Source organism: Ipomoea nil, unplaced genomic scaffold (genome assembly GCF_001879475.1).
Source record: "Ipomoea nil cultivar Tokyo-kokei standard unplaced genomic scaffold, Asagao_1.1 scaffold2779, whole genome shotgun sequence".
NCBI classification, from domain to species: Eukaryota; Viridiplantae; Streptophyta; class Magnoliopsida; order Solanales; family Convolvulaceae; genus Ipomoea; species Ipomoea nil.
Window position 1 is genome coordinate 3,009,992 of NW_017619207.1, and position 22,546 is coordinate 3,032,537.

Sequence of the window (22,546 nt, forward strand, 5' to 3'; positions counted from 1 at the left end):
CTAGGCAAGGTTATCAAGGCGGACTTTCTAGGCGAGATGCCACCGACTGCCTAGTCGACTTTGTCGACTAGGCGATGAGTATTAAATAAATAAAAAGATATATATATTGAAAATATCTTCTCTTTGGCAGCCTTTTTGCTGGCATATTTACTTCAAGTAGATGAATGGTTTTTCCTAGAATAGTGAAAAGTCTATTATTTATTGTATATTGAAAATATCTTGTCTTGGGCAGCCTTTCCACAACCCTATTTACTTCAAGTTGTCTTGAGAAGATGAATAGTTTTTCCTAGGGTGGTGAGAAGTCTAGTATATATTGATAACATATCAGAGTGAGGGAGTGGGTTTTGCTCGGAACAGGAGGATGACGCCGGAGCTTGAACCGCGCCGCCATCAGAGCCACCATGCGCCGCCGCTGTGCCGCTGCTCCGACACCACGCGCCAGCGCGTGAGGCAGATTCTGGCGACTTCTCCGGCTAAAAATTACACCGGTCAACTCGCTTTAGTGTGTAGGTTCTGCCCATGTATGTTTTGTGGAGTTTTGGGTTGTATTCTACACTTAGGCGAGGCGAGCACATTTGGCGTACGGTCTTGACCGACCGGACGCCTAGGCGTCGCTTAGGCGACGCCTTGATAACCCTGGTTCTAGGATTTTATGTGTGATACGTGTCGTTGTTGTTGTTCTTGCTTGTTATGTGATTATATGTGTTGATTGATTGATGATGATGAGTATCGTGGTCATTGCGCAATAGGCAGTGTAACTGATGATGATGATGATAATGATATGGATGAGATTGTGATTGGTGGAAAATAAACTGTTGGCAGTTGGCACCGCTTGTGCCCGGTCATTGTACTAAAGGTATAGACCATAGCGGTGACTGTGCTAAAGGCACACACCCACCTTCGACTAGCTTGCCGTTGAGTATTGGGTCAGGTTATAAGTGCTACGGTGTTATGTTAGAGCTATATGCGCTAACCCCTTGATATTGGCACTAGAGGTGCGGATCATTGAGTGGCACTGCGACACCATCTTGATATGTTGGTGGTTGAAAGGTGGGTTCGTCGGTGGGGGCATGTAGTTGCCCGGAGGCATAAGGGGTGGGGGATATAAGGGTGGCCGGGAGGTATAGATTGGAACTGATATAAGGACGGAGGGGAGTTATACGGTTGGAACTTGGTATAAGGTTGGAGGATGAATTGTGTGCTTTGTTGACGACTACTTGCTAATTGATTGTATTGAATGTCTTAGTTGCCTCTACTAGTTATTTGCATGATTATCTGCGTGTTATGTCTTGCATTGCATGTCTAGGACGCATATTCATTCTTATGATTATTGTATGATACTGAGTCTGTTAATATGCCTTGAGTCTCGATCTTGGATTTAAACTAGAGTCTTGCAAGTATATATGTATTCCTATTTCAAAATGAGTTTCTTATATCTACCTATATTGTACTTAACGCGTTGGAGTGGGTTACCAACATTATTCGCTGACGGTTGTTATACCGAATGTTTTTCAGGGACAATGAGTAGCTTCAGAGCGCGCTAGTGGATTCGTGGACTTAGTTTAGATAGTTCTAGCCTGGATGAGATGACCTGTGTGCCTTGATTTGTATTTGGGTATTAGTTATGGTTTATGCTTTAATAGTTAGTTTAGCCTGTGCGTCTGAGTTCTCCAGCTCAGATGTAGCATAACACCCCGACTACTATGTCTAGTTTATGCTCTGTTTAGGAATTAATAAGAGATTAACCTTTATTTTATGAGTTTTAAATATCTTGAAATTTAGGGGTGTTACACCTAACTCTATAAATAGGGGATTAGAAAGCAATTAGAACCCTTACCACCCATAGTTATATTACATGAAATTATTCCCAAGAGACTGGGCGAATAGATTCCCCACCACCAAGCCTAGGGAGATCAATCGGAGGGAAATATGAGAGAAGAACCTTAATAGCGAAGGGAGGATTAATTAAGGCTAAGAGGTAACCCATATCTTACAAAACCTATTTTCCTTGCTATATCCCGATTATTGGCTCCTTTGATAATCGTATGTGTGATTCCATGATTGAGTCTTGATAGAGCTTTGTCTAGGGTTTATGATATGTTTATTTGATAATCTTGATGATCTTGATGTTTTGATGAATTATATATGTGATCTTGCATTTGAGCATGTCTAGAGCTTGTCGTTAGGGTTTATTTGATGGGATCTTGATGTTCGTGTGATTCTTGTTGTTCTTGCATGTTTAGGAATTGATTCTTGAATCTTGATATGTTACCATCGTACCAGCGGGGGGTCGGTGGGGGCACGAACCCCCACCTGACCACTCGTCAGGTACACACCACGGTACCAGCGGGCGGCCGGCGGGTGGACGACCACCTGCTGTGCACCCGCTGGTACATGGTGCCGCCCACTGGCGGGTGGCTGGTGGGTGGTTGACCACCCGCTGGTACGGGCGGGGTGGTGCGTTGTTTGGTCTCGTTTTGTGTTTCCCCGTGCCCCGTTGTGCCCCGTTTGATGTTTATGAGTCTCGTCTGATATTTTGGGTACCGTTTTAGGAGTTATGAGTCGTGATTATTGCATGGGGGTTAAGTTAGTATCCCGTTGACCTAGGATGAGATTTGTATGATCCCGTGAGTGCCTTGTGGTTGTCTCGTTATCTTGGGAAGTAGAGTTTAGGTTGTATCTTGTGGGTTGCGTGTTATGTTGATGTCACTTGTTGATGTGATTGTTGTGTCTTCCCTTTGATTATCCATTGCTATGTGTTGATGTGTATTGGTTGCTGTTGTTATTGAGCGGTGGCCACTGCGTTGTTGTGCATGTTGACTGATTGATTATACTCGATGAGAAAGGGATGTGATTGGTGGAAAAGAATTGTTGGAGTTTGGCACAACGAGTGCCCGGTCATTGTGCTAAAGGCACAGACCATTTGGTTATCGTGTTGAAGGCACAAACCAATCTTGATAGTTTACTAAAGGCATAAATCAAGTTATAAGCACTGCGGTGCCATGTCAGAGCTATACGCGTTGACCCCTTGGTAGTGGTGCTAGAGGCACAGATCAGGCGAATGGCACTGCAGTGCTATCAGATCGGTGGCATGTTGGAGATATGTTGGAGGGGAGCCATGAAGTGCTTTGGAGGGATAAGGGGGTGGAGTTATAAGGGTGGCCTGGAGGTACAGGTTGGAACTGATATAAGGATGGAGAGGAGTAAAGGTTGGAACTTGGTATAAGGCTGGATTGTGATGCTATTGTTGTTGTTACCTTTGCTTGTCATTGTGCCTTATTGTTGTTGTTGTTGTTGTTTGCTATTGCTGAGCTTTGTGGTTATCTTATCTTGCGAGTTAGGACGCATGCTAGTATCTTTATGATGATTCGTAATGTTAAACTTGTTGTTGTGTCTTGAGTCTTGATCTTGGTTTTAAAGCTAGAGTTGTCTACGATTATATATATATTCCAGTCTCAAAATGGTTTGATAGGAATATTTTTGTAAGTTTTGATGAGCCAAATGTACTATAAATCTCCTTAGTTTTTAGGTCTCTAGTATAAGCATCATAAATCAGAATAGCGAGTCAAAGGAAATCTACCACATGAAGAACAAAATTAATTTGGGAAATTAATTTTGGTCCTACAAGTATTCATTCCAGAAAGAAGCATAAAGGAATGGCGTTGCAAGAAATGATTGGATGAGCCTAACGGCGAAATGGTAGAAGTTCTTACTTAAAATGATCATACCCGAGATTGATTTCCCTCAAGGACTTATTTTTTCCAAGGGAGCACAATGTTCCAAATGAATGCGGACAAGCACAATTTTCCAAAGGAGCACAATGTCTGCAGGAGCACAATGTTCTTAAAGGAGCATGATGCGGACAATCACAATGTCTGAAAAGGAGCACAATGTCTTTAAAGGAACACAATGTGAACAAGCACGATGTATCCAAAGGGTCACAATGTGACCAAATCAGAAGCACAATGTTCAAGTCAAACAAGCAAGAAGTGGCAAAGTCAAAGGAGCACAATGTGACAAAGAAGCAAGATGTTCAGAAAATGAATAAATTCGAAGGAATTTATTTTGGATTAGCCCACATGCCACAAGAATCCAAAATTGCCTGAAGATATTTGATCAGAACGGAAAAATATTTATGAAGACATGAATATAAAAACTTATCCTAGAAATAAATTCTATCAGAAGAATTTATTTCAAAGATTTGTTGGAAATTCAAATTGACAACAAAAATAATATTTTAAGAAAAAACTTGAAAATCAAGTTGAGATAAAATATTTTTTTTGTCAGGCAAGTTGACAATCAAATCAAAATTGAAGATCTACTATTGTCAACAATATCATGCTATGAAGATTCAAATTTCAAATATCAAATTATCCCACTCCAACGGATATATTTGATTGCCTATAAAAAGCCATGAAGACTTGAAGACAAAAAGAGACAGAGGTGAATACAAAAAATACGAACAAGTGAATTCACACGAGATAAGAAGTGCAAGTGCTCAAATATTCTTAGAGACTTTGTCTGAATTGTCTCAAAACTAGTTGGAGAGAAATACAATTACCTTTGTATTTGTAATTGTAAAAGGAGTATAGCTGTGTGCAAAACACTCGTAGTTGCTAAGTGTAGCTGTGTGCAAGACACTTAGTTGGCGTTGAGTATAGCTGTGTGCAAAATACTCGGAGTTGAGTATAGCTGTGTGCGAAATACTCGGAGTTGAGTGTAGCTGTGTGCGAGACACTCGAAGTTGGGTGTAGCTGTGTGCAAGACATCCGGAAGAAGTGTTTGTGTAGCGCTTATTCACTATTGTAACTGTGTGTGGAAAATAGTGAATTGCTCCTAGAAGTGAATGGAGTAAAGTGGACTAGGAAGATTACGTCACTTCCGAACCACTATAAATTGCCTCTCTCATTTACGTACCGCACTTATATAATTTGCTCTATCTATCTATCTTATCCGACTAACCCGTTTACTATTCACAGTCAATCTTAATCATTCGGGTTTAGTGTGTTTTTGTGTATGCATGTGACTCAAACTTCTCGAGCTTAAATAGTGAATTATTCTAAGCAAGTTTGACGTGTTGCATGTAACGTTCGTTACACGGTCGACGTGACACGACATTTATTTACAATCTTGAACATTATTGTTAAATATTGAGTGAACCATCTCCTTTATTTATTCAAGATATCTCTGTCACTTTACGTATCATTTGTACCCATCTTACATGCACATTTAAATTATTGGTTGCGCATAACTCTTTACATACTATTATTCCGCTGTGCAGTTCAAACTTACTCTATTTACTTGTTACTTAGAGTTGAAGTTACCAAAGAGTTATTTATTTATTTATTTTGAAAAAGCTTGAAAGTCTATTCACCCCCCCCTCTAGACTTTCACCACCCTATCGGGACCAACAATTGGTATCAGAGCGGTTATCTATTCGAGTCAATTTTGATTGCTAGACAGATCTCGAAAAATCAAGATGATGAAAAGAGATATGGCTCTTGCCCAAAACTTATTGTTTTCCTTAGAAAAATTTGATGATTGGAAAATTCGTATGCAGGTACATCTATCCGCATTACATGATGAAATGTGGGAAGTGGTTACGAGTGGTCCTATTGAGATTTTACAAGTCAACACTTCATCCGTACAAACAAGTGAAACTCCACAATATATTCCAAAATCGAAAGCGGAATGGTCTCGTGAAGATAGAACAAGAAATAACTTGGACAATATTGCCAAGGATATTTTGTTTAAATCTATCGATGACACGATATTTCCAAAAGTCCGAAAATGTCAACCCGCGAAGGAAGTTTGGGAAACACTCATTCAAATTGGTGAAAGAGACGAGCAAGAAAAGAATAATAAGCTCACCATAGCATTAAAGAAATTTGAGGATTTCAAAATGCTAAACGGAGAGAATATTACCGACATGGAAACAAGATTTGCCAAAATCTTAGAGGAGATTAATGATCTTGGAAAAGATATTAATCAAAAAGAAATCTCACTCAAAATTCTACGTGGTCTACCATCTACATGGGACATAAAGGTCACGGCCATGAGAGACCATAGGGATCTAAAAACCCTATCGACCGATAAGCTCTTTAGTGATCTAAAAGCTTATGAATTTGAGCAACCATCGACTTCAAGGTCAGTACAAAATGTTGAATTATTGCATAATGATCAATTTGCTCTCCTTGTCAAGAAATTTAGGAAATTCATGAAGAAAAGCAACTACAAGAAAAATCCACAAGGGAAATCGTGGAATGCAACAAAGAATTCAAAGAAAGAAATAGTTGAGGAAGACTCAAATTTGTGCTACAACTATAGAAAGCCTGGACACTTTGCAGCTAGTTGTCCACACCCCAAGGTAAGTAAAAGTCAATATACAAATATTTCTAACTCTCAACAGGAAGAATTCAAGACCAAAGATAAAAGGTCCACAAAGGAGAGGAGAAAAACACTTATTAGTGACCCACTTGAGATAAGTGAGTCAGAAGAATCTTCAAGTGATGAAAGTGACACCTCGATGGATGACAATGGAATGTTTTGCATGAGGATCTCCAACAACACACCCTATGCGGACATGTGTCTTATGGCAAATGGAAATGAAGAAAATGAGGTAACATCTAATTCTTATGACTCTGTAAATTCTTCATTCTCTAGAGAGTCCTTCTTTAACTTAATGGAAGAATGTCAAACCGTAATGGACACTCACTCTCAACTCAAAGAGCGCAATGATTTTTTAATTCGTGAAAAAGATGAATTAAATGAAAAATTGCAAAATGCTCTACTTGAAGTGAAAGACTTGAAAGATAAAATTATTTTTCTTCAAGAAGAGTGTAAATCAAGGGAAGTGAGAGAACACAACCTTAGAGAGGTTATAGCAACATTTACACATTCATCCAAAATAATGGACAAAATGGTAAATATGCAAAAACCCTCAAGTGATAAAACCGGACTTGGTTATGATCCATCGTGTTCTCAAGCCTCTAAGAACTTGACCAATTTTACTACTACTTTAAATAATAAAGTCCAAATAGTAAAATTTGTAAAAGGTCAAGAAAGCACAGTGAGACAAGGAATTGGTTACCAAACTAGTGTCAAAACTAATGTTGTTAGGCCGAAGCTTCAAAGAAACAATATTTCGCCTAAACAGTACGTAAAAAGGACAAAAGTTTGTTCCTAAATGGAAATACACCAATAAGTCTAGTGCACAAAGCCCTCATAGGAGAATGGGAAGGAATCCAAGAATTGAGGCAGGGAGATTTTATCCCTCTAAACAAGATTGGTTTGATGATATTAAACCATGGACTAAGTCCAGATTTAATGCCTATCATAGGCTCAAACAATCTACCTCCCACGTGCCAAAATATCGAGTATATTTTCAAAAACCGGCACAAAAAATGTTTTCAAAAATTAAATATAATTATAATGTGTTCAATGGTTACCAATCACCTAGACTTAGATCAGTGAGTACAAAGTGGATTTGGGTACCAAAAATGACTAACACCCAAGGACCCAAATCAAGTTGGGTACCTAAAAATGTATAATTTATTTGCAGGAAGTTTGGTACTTCGATAGTGGATGCTCTAGACACATGACTGGAAATAAATCTAGTCTTGTGAATCTTAAAAATATCGAAGGACCAAAAGTCGTATTCGGTGGAAATGAACGATACGGCATAACCAAAGGAATTGGTACAATATTTCGCAATGGTTTAAAAATCAAAGATGTATCCTTTGTTGAAGGTCTAAAATTCAACTTGTTGAGTACAAGTCAATTTTGTGACAAAAGATATCTAGTAGAGTTCTTCAAAGATAAATGCCAAGTGAAGAATAATTCCTCGGGAGAAGTTGTGCTCGAAGGAATAAGGAAGAAAAATATGTATGTGGTGGACTGGAACTCAACAAAAGAATCAGTGTGCCTACTAGCAAACAACTCACACGTGACAAGTTGGGAATGACATAAGAAGTTGAATCATCTAAACTTCATGACCATCAACAAGCTAGCAAGAAACAAACTCGTTGAAGGTCTACCCGACATTGTTTACAAGAAAGATCAAATATGTGATGCTTGCCAAAGAGGAAAGCAAGTCAAGTCATCTTTCAAATCCAAAGCTCAAGAATCTACAACAAGACCGCTAAGTCTACTACACATGGATCTATTCGGTCCAGTAGATCCAATAAGTCTAAGTGGTAGAAATATACACTAGTTGTTGTTGATGATTTTTCCAGGTATACATGGATGATATTTCTCAAGAAGAAAAATCAAGTGGAGCAAAAGTTGCCAAAATTACTTAAGCTACTACAAAATGAGAAAGACTTGAAAATTGCAAAAATCCGAACTGATCGTAGAACTGAGTTCGTGAATCAAGTAATTGAAGGCTACTGCAATTCTCAAGGAATTCTACATCAATTATCTGCCGCACGTACACCTCAACAAAATGGTGTAGCCGAAAGAAGAAATAGAACGCTAAAAGAAACCGCACGAGTGATGATTACATCAGCCGAGCTACCTAAAAGATATTGGTCTGAAGCAATCAACACCGCTTGCTATACGCAAAATCGAAGCTTGATACACAAGTCTTACAATAAGACTCCGTACGAATTATGGAAAGGGAGAAAACCTAAACTCAACTATTTTCATACTTTTGGCATCAAATGTTTTATTCTTAATAATGGTAAAACATATCTAAAGATTTTTGATGAGCGTGCAGATGAAGGAATATTTTTGGGATATTCATCTACCAGCAAAGCATTCAGAGTATTGAACAAGAAATCAATGGTGGTAGAAGAATCAATTCATGTTACATTTGATGAAGCTCATAAGAAGGAAACCCAGAGCAACAAAAATGATCAGGAAAGTTGTCAAGTTGAAAAATCATTTAATGATACTGACATATCTTTTAAAGATCAAGTTGTACAAGGTATGGGGCAATTGGACATTGATTGCAATAATGAAGGACACGTGGAAGCTAATAAAGATCCCCACGTGGAAAATCAAAATTCTCAAGTTGAAACACAAGTTGGAGAACTATCTGATGAGCAAAATGTGTCTACATCCAACTTACCTACTGAGCAAGGAAACATGGAAAACCCATGCAACTTACAACCTGACTTGAGATGGCTCAAAAATCACCCTCTAGAGCTAGTGATTGGAGATCCACGAGAAGGAGTAAGAACAAGGTCCTCATATATAGATACTTTATTTTCTTGTTTTCTTTTTCAGGTGGAGCCCACAAGCATTGAAGAAGCTCTAAGTGATCCAGATTGGATTAATGCAATGCAAGAGGAACTTGATCAATTTAAAAGAAGTGACGTATGGGAATTAGTTCCAAGACCTGAAGATTACAATGTAATTGGAACAAAGTGGGTCTTTCGGAATAAGGCAAATGACGATGGAATCGTCGTTCGAAACAAAGCACGATTAGTTGCAAAAGGATATTCACAAGAAGAAGGCATAGACTTCGATGAAACATTTGCACCTGTTGCAAGACTAGAAGCCATCAGAATATTTCTAGCTTATGCCGCATACAAGAATTTCACTGTCTATCAAATGGACGTGAAAAGTGCATTTCTAAATGGCTTACTTGAAGAAGAAGTCTACGTTGAACAAACACCCGGTTTCGAGGTAAAAGGTGATATTAATAAGGTCTACAGATTAAAGAAGGCGTTATATGGGTTAAAACAAGCATCGAGAGCTTGGTACGACACCCTATCAACATTTCTAATTAACTGTGGTTTCACAAAAGGCCTTGTTGATAAAACCTTGTTTAGAATTCAAGAAAATGATCACATTTTATTGGTACAAATTTATGTTGATGATATTATCTTCGGTAGTACTAACAAAACTTTATGTGAGAAATTTTCCAAGCTAATGCAGAATAAGTTCGAGATGAGCATGATGGGAGAGTTGAATTACTTTCTTGGCTTACAAGTAAAACAACTCAACGAAGGAATATTCACCAATCAGGCCAAATACACAAAAGATCTTATAAAGAAATTCGGTCAAGATGGAAAATCCTCAATCAAGATCCCGATGAGCACATCTTTAAGATTAGATAAAGATGATGAAGGCAAGGACGTTGATGAAACAAAATATCGAGGAATGATTGGATCATTACTATACCTCACTGCAAGCCGACCGGATATATCTTATTCAGTGGGAGTATGTGCCAGGTTCTAGTTAAAGCCAAAAGAAAGCCATTTTCTAGCTACCAAGAAAATCATCCGATACCTAAAAGGAACAGTCAATGTGGGATTATGGTATCACAAAGAAGGTAATTTTACACTAACTGGTTTCTCAGATGCAGATTTTGCAGGATGTAAAATCGATCGAAAAAGTACCTCAGGGACATGCTAGTTCTTAGGGGGAAGATTGGTATCATGGTTTAGCAAAAAGCAAAACTCCATAGCTACAAGTACAACCGAAGCTGAATATATAGCCGCCGGGAGTTGTTGTGCGCAAATTCTTTGGATGAAACAACAACTGAAAGATTATGGCGTGAATTGTGAAAATGTCAACATATTGTGTGACAATACAAGTTCCATAGCCATAACACACAATCCCGTGTTACATTCAAGAACAAAACACATTGATGTGAGACATCATTTTATCCGGGATCATGTCGAAAAGAAGGAATTAAAAATAGAATACATCCCGACCGAAGATCAAATAGCTGATATTCTTACAAAACCTCTGTGTGAATCAAGATTTTCAAAATTAAGACACGAGATGGGCATGATTGAATTGAGCTAAGTTTCTAAACTCTATTTAAATTAAAAGCTCAGTTTTTCATCTAAAAACTTCGTTACTTTATCTGATTTAATTAGTTTCGTTCCTATGTGTCTCTCACGCAAAAATGTCACATCTTAACATTTTAGTCTACCTATCTCAATTAAATATTGAAAAAGCATATATTGCATGTATGTCTCTCTAACCGTGTATCTATTTATTTATATATGCACAAATAAAAATTCATTTAGATTTACAAAATCTTACCATTTAAGAGTTGACAAGATGGTATGATGATGAGTTTATCTTAAATGAGAACATCTTTTATGGTAGTTGCTCATAATAAATGATCTAAAAAGAATCAATTTCTTTTTCTTTCTTCCAACTACATAAAACGTGTATATATGTACATACACATATTATTTTCGGAACAGATTTAGTGCTCTATGAATTTTATTTCAGGTAAAATCAGTCCGAGTATCTAAATTTTTGGCGCCACATCAGCAGACAAATTGGATGGAGAATATATAATCTAAACTAACTATCAGTTAGGTCAAAGGTTGGAGACTCTTGGAATATCAAAAATACCCCTCAACTATTAAAAGTCAAAATTCAAATGTGAGGATATTTTTGTAAATGCACCTCCTTTTTCACCCAACCGGTCGAAAAGCCACCTTTCCACTCAAATTCTCCAAAAACCTTACACCTTCCATAGCAGAAACCTCTCAAGCTTCATCTCTCTCAATCTCAATCCAAAAATACCAAACACATTATGGTTGCCATTGGAGATTCAAGCTCTCAACCGAATGAAGAACACTCTACACAACTCAATCTTGCCAAGCTAGTAGTTGGAATCAAGGCCGGAGGAAGTTTTGACCCCCACGGATTTCTCAAGGAGGCCAAGAACTCCGAACTAGCACAAAGAATCATCCATGCACTTCAAAGTAGAAATCTTATGAGGTTATGTTCTTATCCATACTCAGGATTTTATGATATAGATGTAGCAGATTTTTATGTGAATGCCAAAGTTGTCGGATGGACCATTGAGTCCACCGTAAATGGAACTCTCATCACCATTGATGATCAAGAGTTGCATTCAACTTTTGGACTTCCTATATCTAGTCCAGAACAACCACTGTTGGACCTAGATATATACACATATGATCACACGGAAGTTTGGGCAGGAATTCGAAATGAGAATGCATCTCTCGAACCCAACCTTTCCGCTCACAAATCTGATTTGAAGCTAGAGTATGAAATGCTAGTCAAAATCATCTACAAATGTGTATTATGCAAACTGAATAGTATGGAGGATATATCACCTGTGAGAATTGGATATTTGCATATCTTGATGAATGATGTTAGGGGTGACTGGATTAAGCTTATTTTGAGTCGGATTGCACATTTTGTGAAAAGTGCAAAGATTAGGAATGGCAAGTTCAACCACATTCTAGGGTTCGGCTTACTTATTGAGTTATTGGTGAAATTATCAAAACGAAAGGATTGCCAATGAGGTCTAGAAAGCCATTTGGAAACAACCGGATTTTATTTAAAGATCATGAAGTGTCAACCGAGTTAAATTCCAAAAGAAAGAGAAAACCGAGAGGTATTCCTGCTAGGAAAAGGCCAGTAGCAGAACTCCTTGGCTTAAACCCTCAACCCTCAATCCAACCCCTTGAAAATCCAATCTCTAGTCACGAACCAAATTCAAGCCAAAATCCAAATTCAAGCCAAAGTCCCACCATGAGTCACAATCCCACATCAAACTTTAATCCCAACACAAGCCAAAGTATCTTGAACCCTTTATCCCGAATCGCCGAATTGGAGACATTGATAAATGAGGAGATATATCAAGTTGATGGACTTGATTTAACATTGGTTAATGAATATCAAAGAGTTCTAAATTGGAGAAATTGGAGACTTGGCTCTTATCGAGAGTTGATGACAAGAGGACCAAGTATGAAAGAAGAAGAAGCATTTTCTTTGAATTGGATTGGCAGTTTAGATGTTGGCCATGTAACATTGATTTCTACCGTAAATGGAATATTTGTGAGCAAACTGAAAGACAAGTTGGCCGAGACTTTTCATGATAACACAGTCCAAGGAAACATGCCAACTGAAGATGATTTCTTAGTTGACATTGATGAGTTGGTTCAACCTATTGAGGTTACAAGAAACGAAGAAGAAGAAAATGTCACACTTGGTGTACATTTGATGGACAGTGGTCTATATGATGTTAGTGTGTTGAATCAAACAGAAATTAGCCAAGAACATCATGCCATGCAAGTCAGCCACCATATGGAGGAAATTCAATCAATTCATGCAGAAAGTATGCAAGGTGACACACACGTGTTACACATGCCAGAAAGAGAAGGGAATTTACTAGAAAATCAAGCACAATCTCACATGCTTGGAGATAATACTGCTCAAGAAGGAGCAAGGTGTATTCCCGCAACCCAAGAAAAGCAAAACCTTGATGGCACAACCTCAAATGAAAGACTAAAAAATCTGGAAAATGTTTTACTAAGCCTAGTTGACTGAATGGAGAGTATGATTCAAGGTATCTACACTCATGTGGATAATGTTGTCAATACTCAAGGAGGAAAATTCGAAACCGCATTTGATGAAAACCGGAGGAGTCAACAACACTTGATTGACACACATCAAGCACTTGAGAGACAAGTTGGTGGATTGAATACAAATGTCAAAGGGAAACTCAATGAGTTCTACATCCAACTATCTCAAATCCTCAAAAATGCCGGAAAAGCCAATGAAGCAATTGCCGTGAATCAAAGTCAAGGAATTCTTAATGTGGTTCATCAACATGAGAAGCAGATTGGTGATGTCCACACAAATCTCATCTCCATCAACACCAAAGTAGGTTGTCTACGAGGATCATATGAGAACATATCCGAATTTGTTTCATCTCTTTGTGAGTCAGTTTTGACACTCATTGATTACGCCAAAAAGGGGGAAGAGAGATTCAGTCATTTGGAAGGCATGCTGGAAATGATTATAACTGCCATGACTACCAGAAATGTTGGTACAAGCAGCAGTAGAGGAGGAGGAGGCAGATCTGTTGGCAGAAGCAATATAGCAAGAAGAGGAGGAATGGAATACTGGTTCGGTGGTGATGCTGGCAGTCCAGGAGGATCAAGCAGTGCAAATACCACTAACCGATCATTTCGTGATATTGTTTGTGCAGGTGGAAATATTGAGCAAATCAATTGGTACAACAAAGCAGCTCTCTATTTGGAATCCACACCTAGAGATGGTAGAGTTGAAACGCCAAGATTGGCAACCTTGAATGACCTACCAAAGGGAATGAAGAAAAGTGGTCAAAGTGACCAAAACTTGTGGGTTTCGAATGAGAACTTCAGGAGGATCAAAAGCTATGCTAGAGCTTTGATGGTCATAGTTCTTAAAGACTATATCAAAGTTAATGATGCCGAGCTTCAAGGTGATAGAAGTCTGGAAGAGTGCATCATATGGTATGAAGAAAGAATACTGCCCGGGGACAACATCATTGAAGCATTCAACTATTATGTGATTGGGCAGGTATGCAACAATTATGCCATTAGTGACAATTTCATTGAAGTTCAAAATCATATTAATCATGTGCTAGAAGAAAGGAGAAACAGGATCATCAAGTGATTTGTATGATTGTCACAATTTTTTTTTGTATGGTCCACGAACTTGAACTCATGATCATGGAACACTTTGAAATGATTTGAATTATCTGTTTATGATGCTATTAAGTTTTCCTTTTTTATCTATTGTTATTTGTCTTGAAAGGTAATAATTTTTAGCTTAGATTGTAACAAATCGCATAAATTGGAAAATTACAAAATTTCGTTATCATTAAGTCCAAAAATGCGAATAGGAACATAGTTGCTAAAAATACCTTTCCTAGAGTCAAAATCAAATGTTAAACTCATCATGGCTATGTCAAAAATTAATAAAATCTTTTGAAAAATAATTGTTTTTAAAAGACAAGCCAAATGACTGAGTATAGGTTTTGGCGTCATCAAAAAGGGAGAAAATTTATAGGAGTATTTTTGTAAGTTTTGATGAGCCAAATATACTATAGATCCCCTTAGTTTTTAGGTCTCTAGTATAAGCATCATAAATCAGAATATCGAGTCAAAGGAAATCTACCACATGAAGAACAAAATTAATTTGGGAAATTAATTTTGGTCCTACAAGTATTCATCCGAGAAAGAAGCATAAAGGAAAGGCGTTGCAAGAAATGATCGGATGAGCCTAACGGCGAAATGGTAGAAGTCCTTACTCAAAACGATTATACCCAAGATGGATTCCCCCCAAAGATTTATTTTTTCCAAGTCAAGAATTCAGACAAGCACAATGTTCTTAAAGGAGCACGATGCGGACAAGCACAATGTTCCAAAGGAGGACAATGTCTGAAAAGGAACACAATGTTCTCAAAGGAGCACGATGCGGACAAGCACAATGTTCCAAAGGAGCACAATGTCTGAAAAGGAGCACAATGTTCCAAGGAGCACAATGTGAACAAGCACGATGTATCCAAAGGAGCACAATGTGACCAAATCAGAAGCACAATGTTCAAGTCAAACAAGCAAGAAGTGTCAAAGTCAAAGGAGCACAATGTGGCAAAGAAGCAAGATGTTCAGAAAATGAATAAATTCGAAGGAATTTATTTTGGATCAGCCCACATGCCACAACAATCCAAAATTGCCTGAAGATATTTGATCAGAACGGAAAAATATTTATGAAGACATGAATATAAAAACTTATCCTAGAAATAAATTTTATCAGAAGAATTTATTTCAAAGATTCGTTGGAAATTCAAATTGACAACAAAAATAATATTTTAAGAAACAACTTGAAAATCAAGTTGAGATAAAATATTTTTTTTGTCAGGCAAGTTGACAATCAAATCAAAATTGAATATCTACTATTGTCAACAATATCAGGCTATGAAGATTCAAATTTCAAATATCACATTATCCCACTCCAATGGATATATTTGATTGCCAATAAAAAGCCATGAAGACTTGAAGACAAAAAGAGACAAAGGTGAATACAAAAAATACGATCAAGTGAATTCACACGAGATAAGAAGTGCAAGTGCTCAAATATTCTTAGAGACTTTGTCTGAATTGTCTCAAAACTAGTTGGAGAGAGATACAATTATCTTTGTATTTGTAATTGTAAAAGGAGTATAGTTGTGTGCAAAATACTCTAGTGAGTGTAGCTGTGTGCAAAACACTCGTAGTTGCTAAGTATAGATGTGTGCAAGACACTTAGTTGGCGTTGAGTATAGCTGTGTGCGAAATACTCGGAGTTGAGTATAGCTGTGTGCGAAATAATCGGAGTTGAGTGTAGCTGTGTGCGAGACACTCGAAGTTAGGTGTAGCTATGTGCAAGACATCCGGAAGAAGTGCTTGAGTAGCGCTTATTCACTATTGTAACTGTGTGTGGAAAATAGTGAATTACTCCTAGAAGTGAATGGAGTAAAGTGGACTAGGAAGATTACGCCACTTCCGAACCACTATAAATTGTCTCTCTCATTTACATACCGCATTTACGTAATTTGCTCTATCTATCTATCTTATCCGACTAACCCGTTTACTATTCACAGTCAATCTTAATCATTCGGGTTTAGTGTGTTTTTACGTATGCATGTGACTCAAACTTCTCGAGCTTAAATATTGAATTATTCTAAGCAAGTTTGACGTGTTGCATGTAACGTTCGTTACACGGTCGACGTGACACGGCATTTATTTACAATCTTGAATATTATTGTTAAATATTGAGTGAACCATCTCCTTTATTTATTCAAGATATCTCTGTCACTTTACATATCATCTGTACCCATCTTACATGCACATTTAAATTATTGGTTGGGCATAACTCTTTACATACTATTATTCCGCTGTGCAGTTCAAACTTACTCTATTTACTTGTTACTTAGAGTTGAAGTTACCAAAGAGTTATTTATTTATTTATTTTGAAAAAGCTTGAAAGTCTATTCACCCCCCACCCTCTAGACTTTCACCACCCTATCGGGACCAACATGGTTTCTTATATATGGTTACCAGCATTATTCGCTGACGGTTGTTACACCGTATGTTTTTCAGGTACAGATCAGTAGCTTCAGAGTGCGCAAAATGGACATGAGGACTTAGATTAGATAGTTTAGTATTACTTAGATGGCCTGTGAGCCTTGAATTGTATTATGGATATTAGTTATGATTGTTTAGTTAGTTTACCCTGTGCATCTAGGTTCTCAAACCTAGATGTGGCATAGCACCCCGATACTCATGTTGTTAGTTCCGCTTTGTATAGATGAATAATGATAGATTTGCCTTTATTTCATATGCTTTAAATGTTTTAAAAATTAGGGGTGTTACAGTTGGTATCAGAGCCTAAGTTCGACCTTGAGGACAATGCCTTTAAGATAAGACTTTAGGATGTTAAGCTCGATAGGACGCGCGGTGAGATTGTGAGTTTATTTACCGCTTTCTGTTAAGTTCCCTATGCTTGTTCTTTGTTTCCTATGCTTGTTCTTTGTTTCCGATGCTTGCTCTAATGATCTGATATCCTTGCATACTTTTACATGCCTTGTTGCATATTATTCTTTGATTATTGAGAATTCATCGTGACATGCCGGTGATTCTGTTTCTTAATAAATGTTGTACTTGGTTATTTGCTTAAACATGAAAGTCACATTATTTTCCTAACCGATTTGTTAGGGACTTGCATATTATTGCTTGATTATTTGATCAATGTGCGTCATTTGAATATTTGTTATTTAATCTGGAACATGCGATTGGTGATTTTATTCGGCCTATAATTTCTCACCTTTCTTAATTGTGATTGTTCAATTATTTTGATAGTTAACTTACTTATAGCCTGATAATAAGTTCTTGCATGAGTTTGCATGAAAGTTGTGGGAATGTAGCTTTATTTCTTAGGAGGGGGGGGGGGGGATGTGACATGTGATCCTTACGATGTCTTGAACTTTCGTTTAAGTCTCCCGTGTTCCTTGTTGATATCATAATAATGTTATTCCTTGAGGTTTTCCATGAATTGAAGTCCCTTTTGTTGTTCATATGAGTTTGGAATTGTTTGGACTTGAATGTGTGCATCCTTGGGAACTTTCCCGAAGTGATCCCTTCTTCACAGTCATGTCCAGCAGGACCCTGGCAGGAGGTCAACCTCCCACCTACCGCCCACTGGTACGACGTGTTGATTTCTTGACTTCTCGTTTTATTGATCCATTGTGTGCTTGTGTGTCTTCCTTGATGATTCCTTATGTGTTTAACATGTAACTAACAATCTATACTTGAACATAAAGGTTGGATTATTTTCCTAATTGATTTGTTTATAGATTGGCTAAAGACTTGCATAAGTTGCATGAAAGTTACGGGGACGTAACTTTATTTCTAGGGAATGGAGAATGTGATATCTTATCCTTGTGGTGTTGAACTTTCGTGTGAGTCTCTTAAATTCCTTATTGGTCGAGTCTCCCTTGTCTCTTGTTGCGTTACGGTTATGCTTCGGGGACGAAGCATCGTTTAAGGGGGGTAGAGTGTGAGTGGGACAATGGGACCACCCCAAATATAAATCTTCTAAAACTCTGTTTTAGAACTCCAAAATAGCTGTTTTTCCACTCTTTTATGATGAAAACGGTGTTTGAATTAATTATTTTGAGCTACGTTTTAAATAAATTCAACACCGGGACTTATTCTATTTCTAAAATCCTAAATTTTTGGGTACATTACGTACCAAGTTTTGACCCAACATTCAATCTGAGTGAAACTGGGAGAAATCGGAGAAACCTAAAGCAAGTGGTCAACTAGAAATTATTTTTGGAAAAATCTATTTTGACCCCCAAACTATTTAAAACTATCCTTCTAGACTTTGGTCCATGTTGCATGGTGGACCACAAGCTTCCAATGCCTTGTCGGATGCTTTTGACTATTAAGATAAAAACCCCCGAGTGAACAAACATTTATACAGATATAGGTATATCCCTACTATTCTAAACATATTATCCTAAACTTTTATATATATATATATATATATATATATATATATATATATATATATATATATATATATATATATATATATAGTGTAAGGTTCCCGTGCGGTTGTGCGGTTGATTACTATGCGTGAGGTTTGTACTCAATGTGCATGAGTATTGTGCTTAATGTGCCTGAGATTTGTACTTAATGTGCGTGGGTGTGTAATGTTAATGTGCGCGAGTTTTGTACTTAAGGTCTGTGAGTCTTGTGCCTAAGATGAGTGAATTGTGTGCTTAATGTGCATGAGTGTGTTCTTCATCCACTGCTGTAAAAATGATGCGCATCCACTGCTGTATTTTCTTCTTGTTTTTTGTTTCGAAGTGGTGGAGGAATGGATTTTGTCTTGTTTTTAACATAAAATCAGAACAGCCATATGTGCGTTTACATATATCCATCCATTCACACACAATCAGAAAAGCTTCACCCACCTTCTCTTTCTGTTCTGCTTCCTTCTGAGCTCGTAATTCTGAACTCAAATCACGCACATTAAGAACAAACTTCACGCACATTAAGAACAATACTCAGGCACATTAAGTACAAAACTCATGCACATTAACATTAAACACTCACGCACATTAAGTACAAATCTCAGGCACATTAAGCACGTGACTCACGCACATTAAGTATATAACTCACGCACATTAATCTACCGCACAACCGCACGGGAAGCCACAAATGCACCTGATCCCTTCCATATATATATATATATATATATATATATATATATAGGCTTGCATTCCAATACAAACCCCCTTAAAATACAAACGTGCGGACATACTCTAGCCACAAGATGTGATTAGATCAATGGACTAGATGAATGCTGATTACTACCACACGGATTAACAATTACTGAACATAAGGGTAATATAGGGAATGCACCACCCTCTTACACGGAAGCATATTAATCAGAAAAGGAATAGAATTCACTGGTATGCTATGCTACGAACAAGGAAGTTCAAAGTGCGTAGGATTTGAAGACATCCCATCACGGCCACCGAAACCTTGTGTACGAACGGACAAAATTACGACGCCATACCGGACGAAACTAAAATCAATTACGAACGGCCAAAATTACAACCGACCGTGGACGACAGAATTGACCCCATTCAATTCGACGCCATACCGGAATCCATGGAGGCTCTGAACCCAGGTACGTACACCGTATATCGTTTGAATAGGGCCATGATCAAGATTCAATTTTTTGAGCGAACTCTGTTGAATGGAGTGCTAATTAATGGGTGTCATAATAAATGATAATCCACATGATCACGCAATCCTATGGTAGGCATATCATTTTGTGAACTAAATTTTGGGGAAAAACAATACGGGGCAGCATGATGTGGTGAGGTCTGCACGCCCGTATCTGGGTTACGCGATGCACCCAGAACTAGGTTTTAATGCACACAGGACGTCATAGTTTGGACACACGTGCTTACACATATTTTTTACTTACATTGTACATTGCGTTAACAGTGTTGACATCGGCATACAAGTGTTCTATTATTTGACCAAAAATCCCATTTCTGACTTATAGGAGCACAACACAATGGAGACGAAGCAACGGAGTGCAACATGGTAGTATTACCCGATGGAACGAAGCAATGGTTACCGAATTGCAAAAGCGAAAACACCCCATACATTGGGCAAGAATTTGCATCACTAGAAAACGAAGTAGACTTCTACGGGGCATACGCAGCCATCACCGGATTCGATATCCGACACGGGACGAAGCGATGGAACAGGGCAGGGGCAGTCCATATAAAATATATTTTATGCTCACGGGAAGGATACAAGCCCAAAAAAATGAGTAGTAGCAACAAAGGAACCACCACCTCACCGAAGAAAAGGCGCCGGCTATCAACTCGTGTTGGTTGTAACGCCCGAATCGGGTTCATAAGACACAAAACCGGTAGCTACATAATCCATGCACTTGAGCTATGGCACACACACTGCCTATGCTCTGACATAGGGAGGCCATTTCTTAAAATAAATAGGAAGCTAGATATTGGACACAAAATATTCGTAGCAAACTGTGCAAGGGCAAACATTGGTTCCACAAAATCATGGAGGCTATACAAGGAAATGGTTGGAAGTTTTTCAGATATAGGAGCAACATCCACCGATTTCTGCAATTTTAGAAGGGACTTGTTGGCATATATTGCCGGAGCAGATGCACAAATGGTAGTAGAAGATATGTACAAAAATAAAGAGATGGAACCAGACTTCTACTTCGATTTTGATCTCAACGAAGATAGGGAGCTATGCAGGCTTTTTTGGGCAGACACGATATCCCGGAAGAATTATGCATGTTTTGGTGATGTGGTGTCATTCGACGCAACTTACAGCACAAACAGGTACACATCACAACAATTAAAATAATTTAATTTAAGAAAAATGTTTGTGTACATAGCCGTTTAAAACTGTATGATCATGCCATTTATTTTTCTTTAACAATGGGGGTGGGAGTGGCCGAACCTGTGGTTATGGAGCCAATTAGGTTGAGTGCACGACTATGCATGTAAGTGTGCATGGGGATCTATACCCCTAAATTGCACGCGACTGACTTACAATTATAATGAATATCCACTGGACTAGAGCATGATAGTCGGCTACATACAGTATGCATGGGTAATAAGCATGAGGTACTTTTAATACCACTAACCGTATGGGTGCTTGTAATTAAATGTTAAACTGGGCAAAGGGTGCAGTGTGCACTCGTATGAATCCCTGTGTGCATGGCAGTACTACCATGGTTCCAAAAAACATTCGCTAACTGTGGTAGGAATCATCAATTTTGTAACTGTTTTACGTATCGCTGTCTGTAAAGCTGTTATTACGATTATATGCGTGTGCACTAATTACTTTACAACATAAAACATGCAGATACAAGCTCGTATTTGTACCGTTTACAGGAGTCGACAACCATAAACGGAGCATTACATTTGGGGCAGGCCTCATTGCAAGAGAGGACGTGGAGTCATACGAGTGGCTATTAAAAAACTTCAAAACCGCGATGGGCTATACACCAAGATGTGTTATTACAGATCAAGACCCTGCATTAAAGGTCGCAATACCTAACATTATGCCGGAAACAAGGCACCGATTCTGTATGTGGCACATCATGGAAAAAGTGGGGGACAAGGTAGGGAATGCACTAGCACAAAACATGGAGTTTAGAAAGGCACTGAACAATGCAGTATGGGACGAAACTTTAAGTGTAACTGCATTCGAATTGAAATGGGCAAAGGTAATGCAGGAGTACAACCTTGTTCAACACCGGTGGTTTGATCAAATGTACAAAGCCCGTGCATCATGGATACCTGCATATTTCCAAGATATATTCATGGGGGGACTACTCAAAACAACATCACGGTCAGAATCAGAGAACAGTTATTTTGGCAAATTCACCAATCACCACAACAGCTTGGTAGAGTTCATAATGCAATACAACCGCGCCATCGGAGAACAGAGGTACCACAAAAAACAACTGGACGCCGAGGGCGAAAGTTCATTCCCTGAAACCAAAACCCCATTGGCCATAGAACGCCAAGCTGCTGCAATGTACACCAAAAACATATTCTACGACTTCTAGGAAGAAATATGGGAAGGAAGCTTCACATGCAAAATCACATGCAAGACAAAGGATGATGGGGGTTACAAGTACACTGTTCATGAAACGGGGAGAAACATATTTGAGGTAACGCACGAAGAATCTACTAAAAAAACAGAATGCAATT

The 22,546-nt window shown here is 38.2% G+C and overlaps 1 protein-coding gene and 1 long non-coding RNA gene across 2 annotated transcripts; one reads left to right on the top strand and one right to left on the bottom strand.

Moving 5' to 3' along the window:
* Positions 1–379: 379 nt before the first annotated feature.
* On the bottom strand, positions 380–18,774 carry LOC109157382. The gene is made up of 3 exons (XR_002050227.1): positions 18,760–18,774; positions 13,141–13,156; positions 380–636 (listed from the first exon to the last, which is right to left on the bottom strand). It is a non-coding gene; the product is annotated as an uncharacterized LOC109157382 (long non-coding RNA).
* Positions 18,775–20,891: 2,117 nt separating this feature from the next.
* On the top strand, positions 20,892–22,401 carry LOC109157317 (protein FAR1-RELATED SEQUENCE 5-like). The gene is made up of 2 exons (XM_019305217.1): positions 20,892–21,163; positions 21,693–22,401. The coding sequence occupies exons 1-2, from the start codon at positions 20,892–20,894 to the stop codon at positions 22,399–22,401; spliced, it is 981 nt and encodes a 326-aa protein (XP_019160762.1).
* Positions 22,402–22,546: the final 145 nt, after the last annotated feature.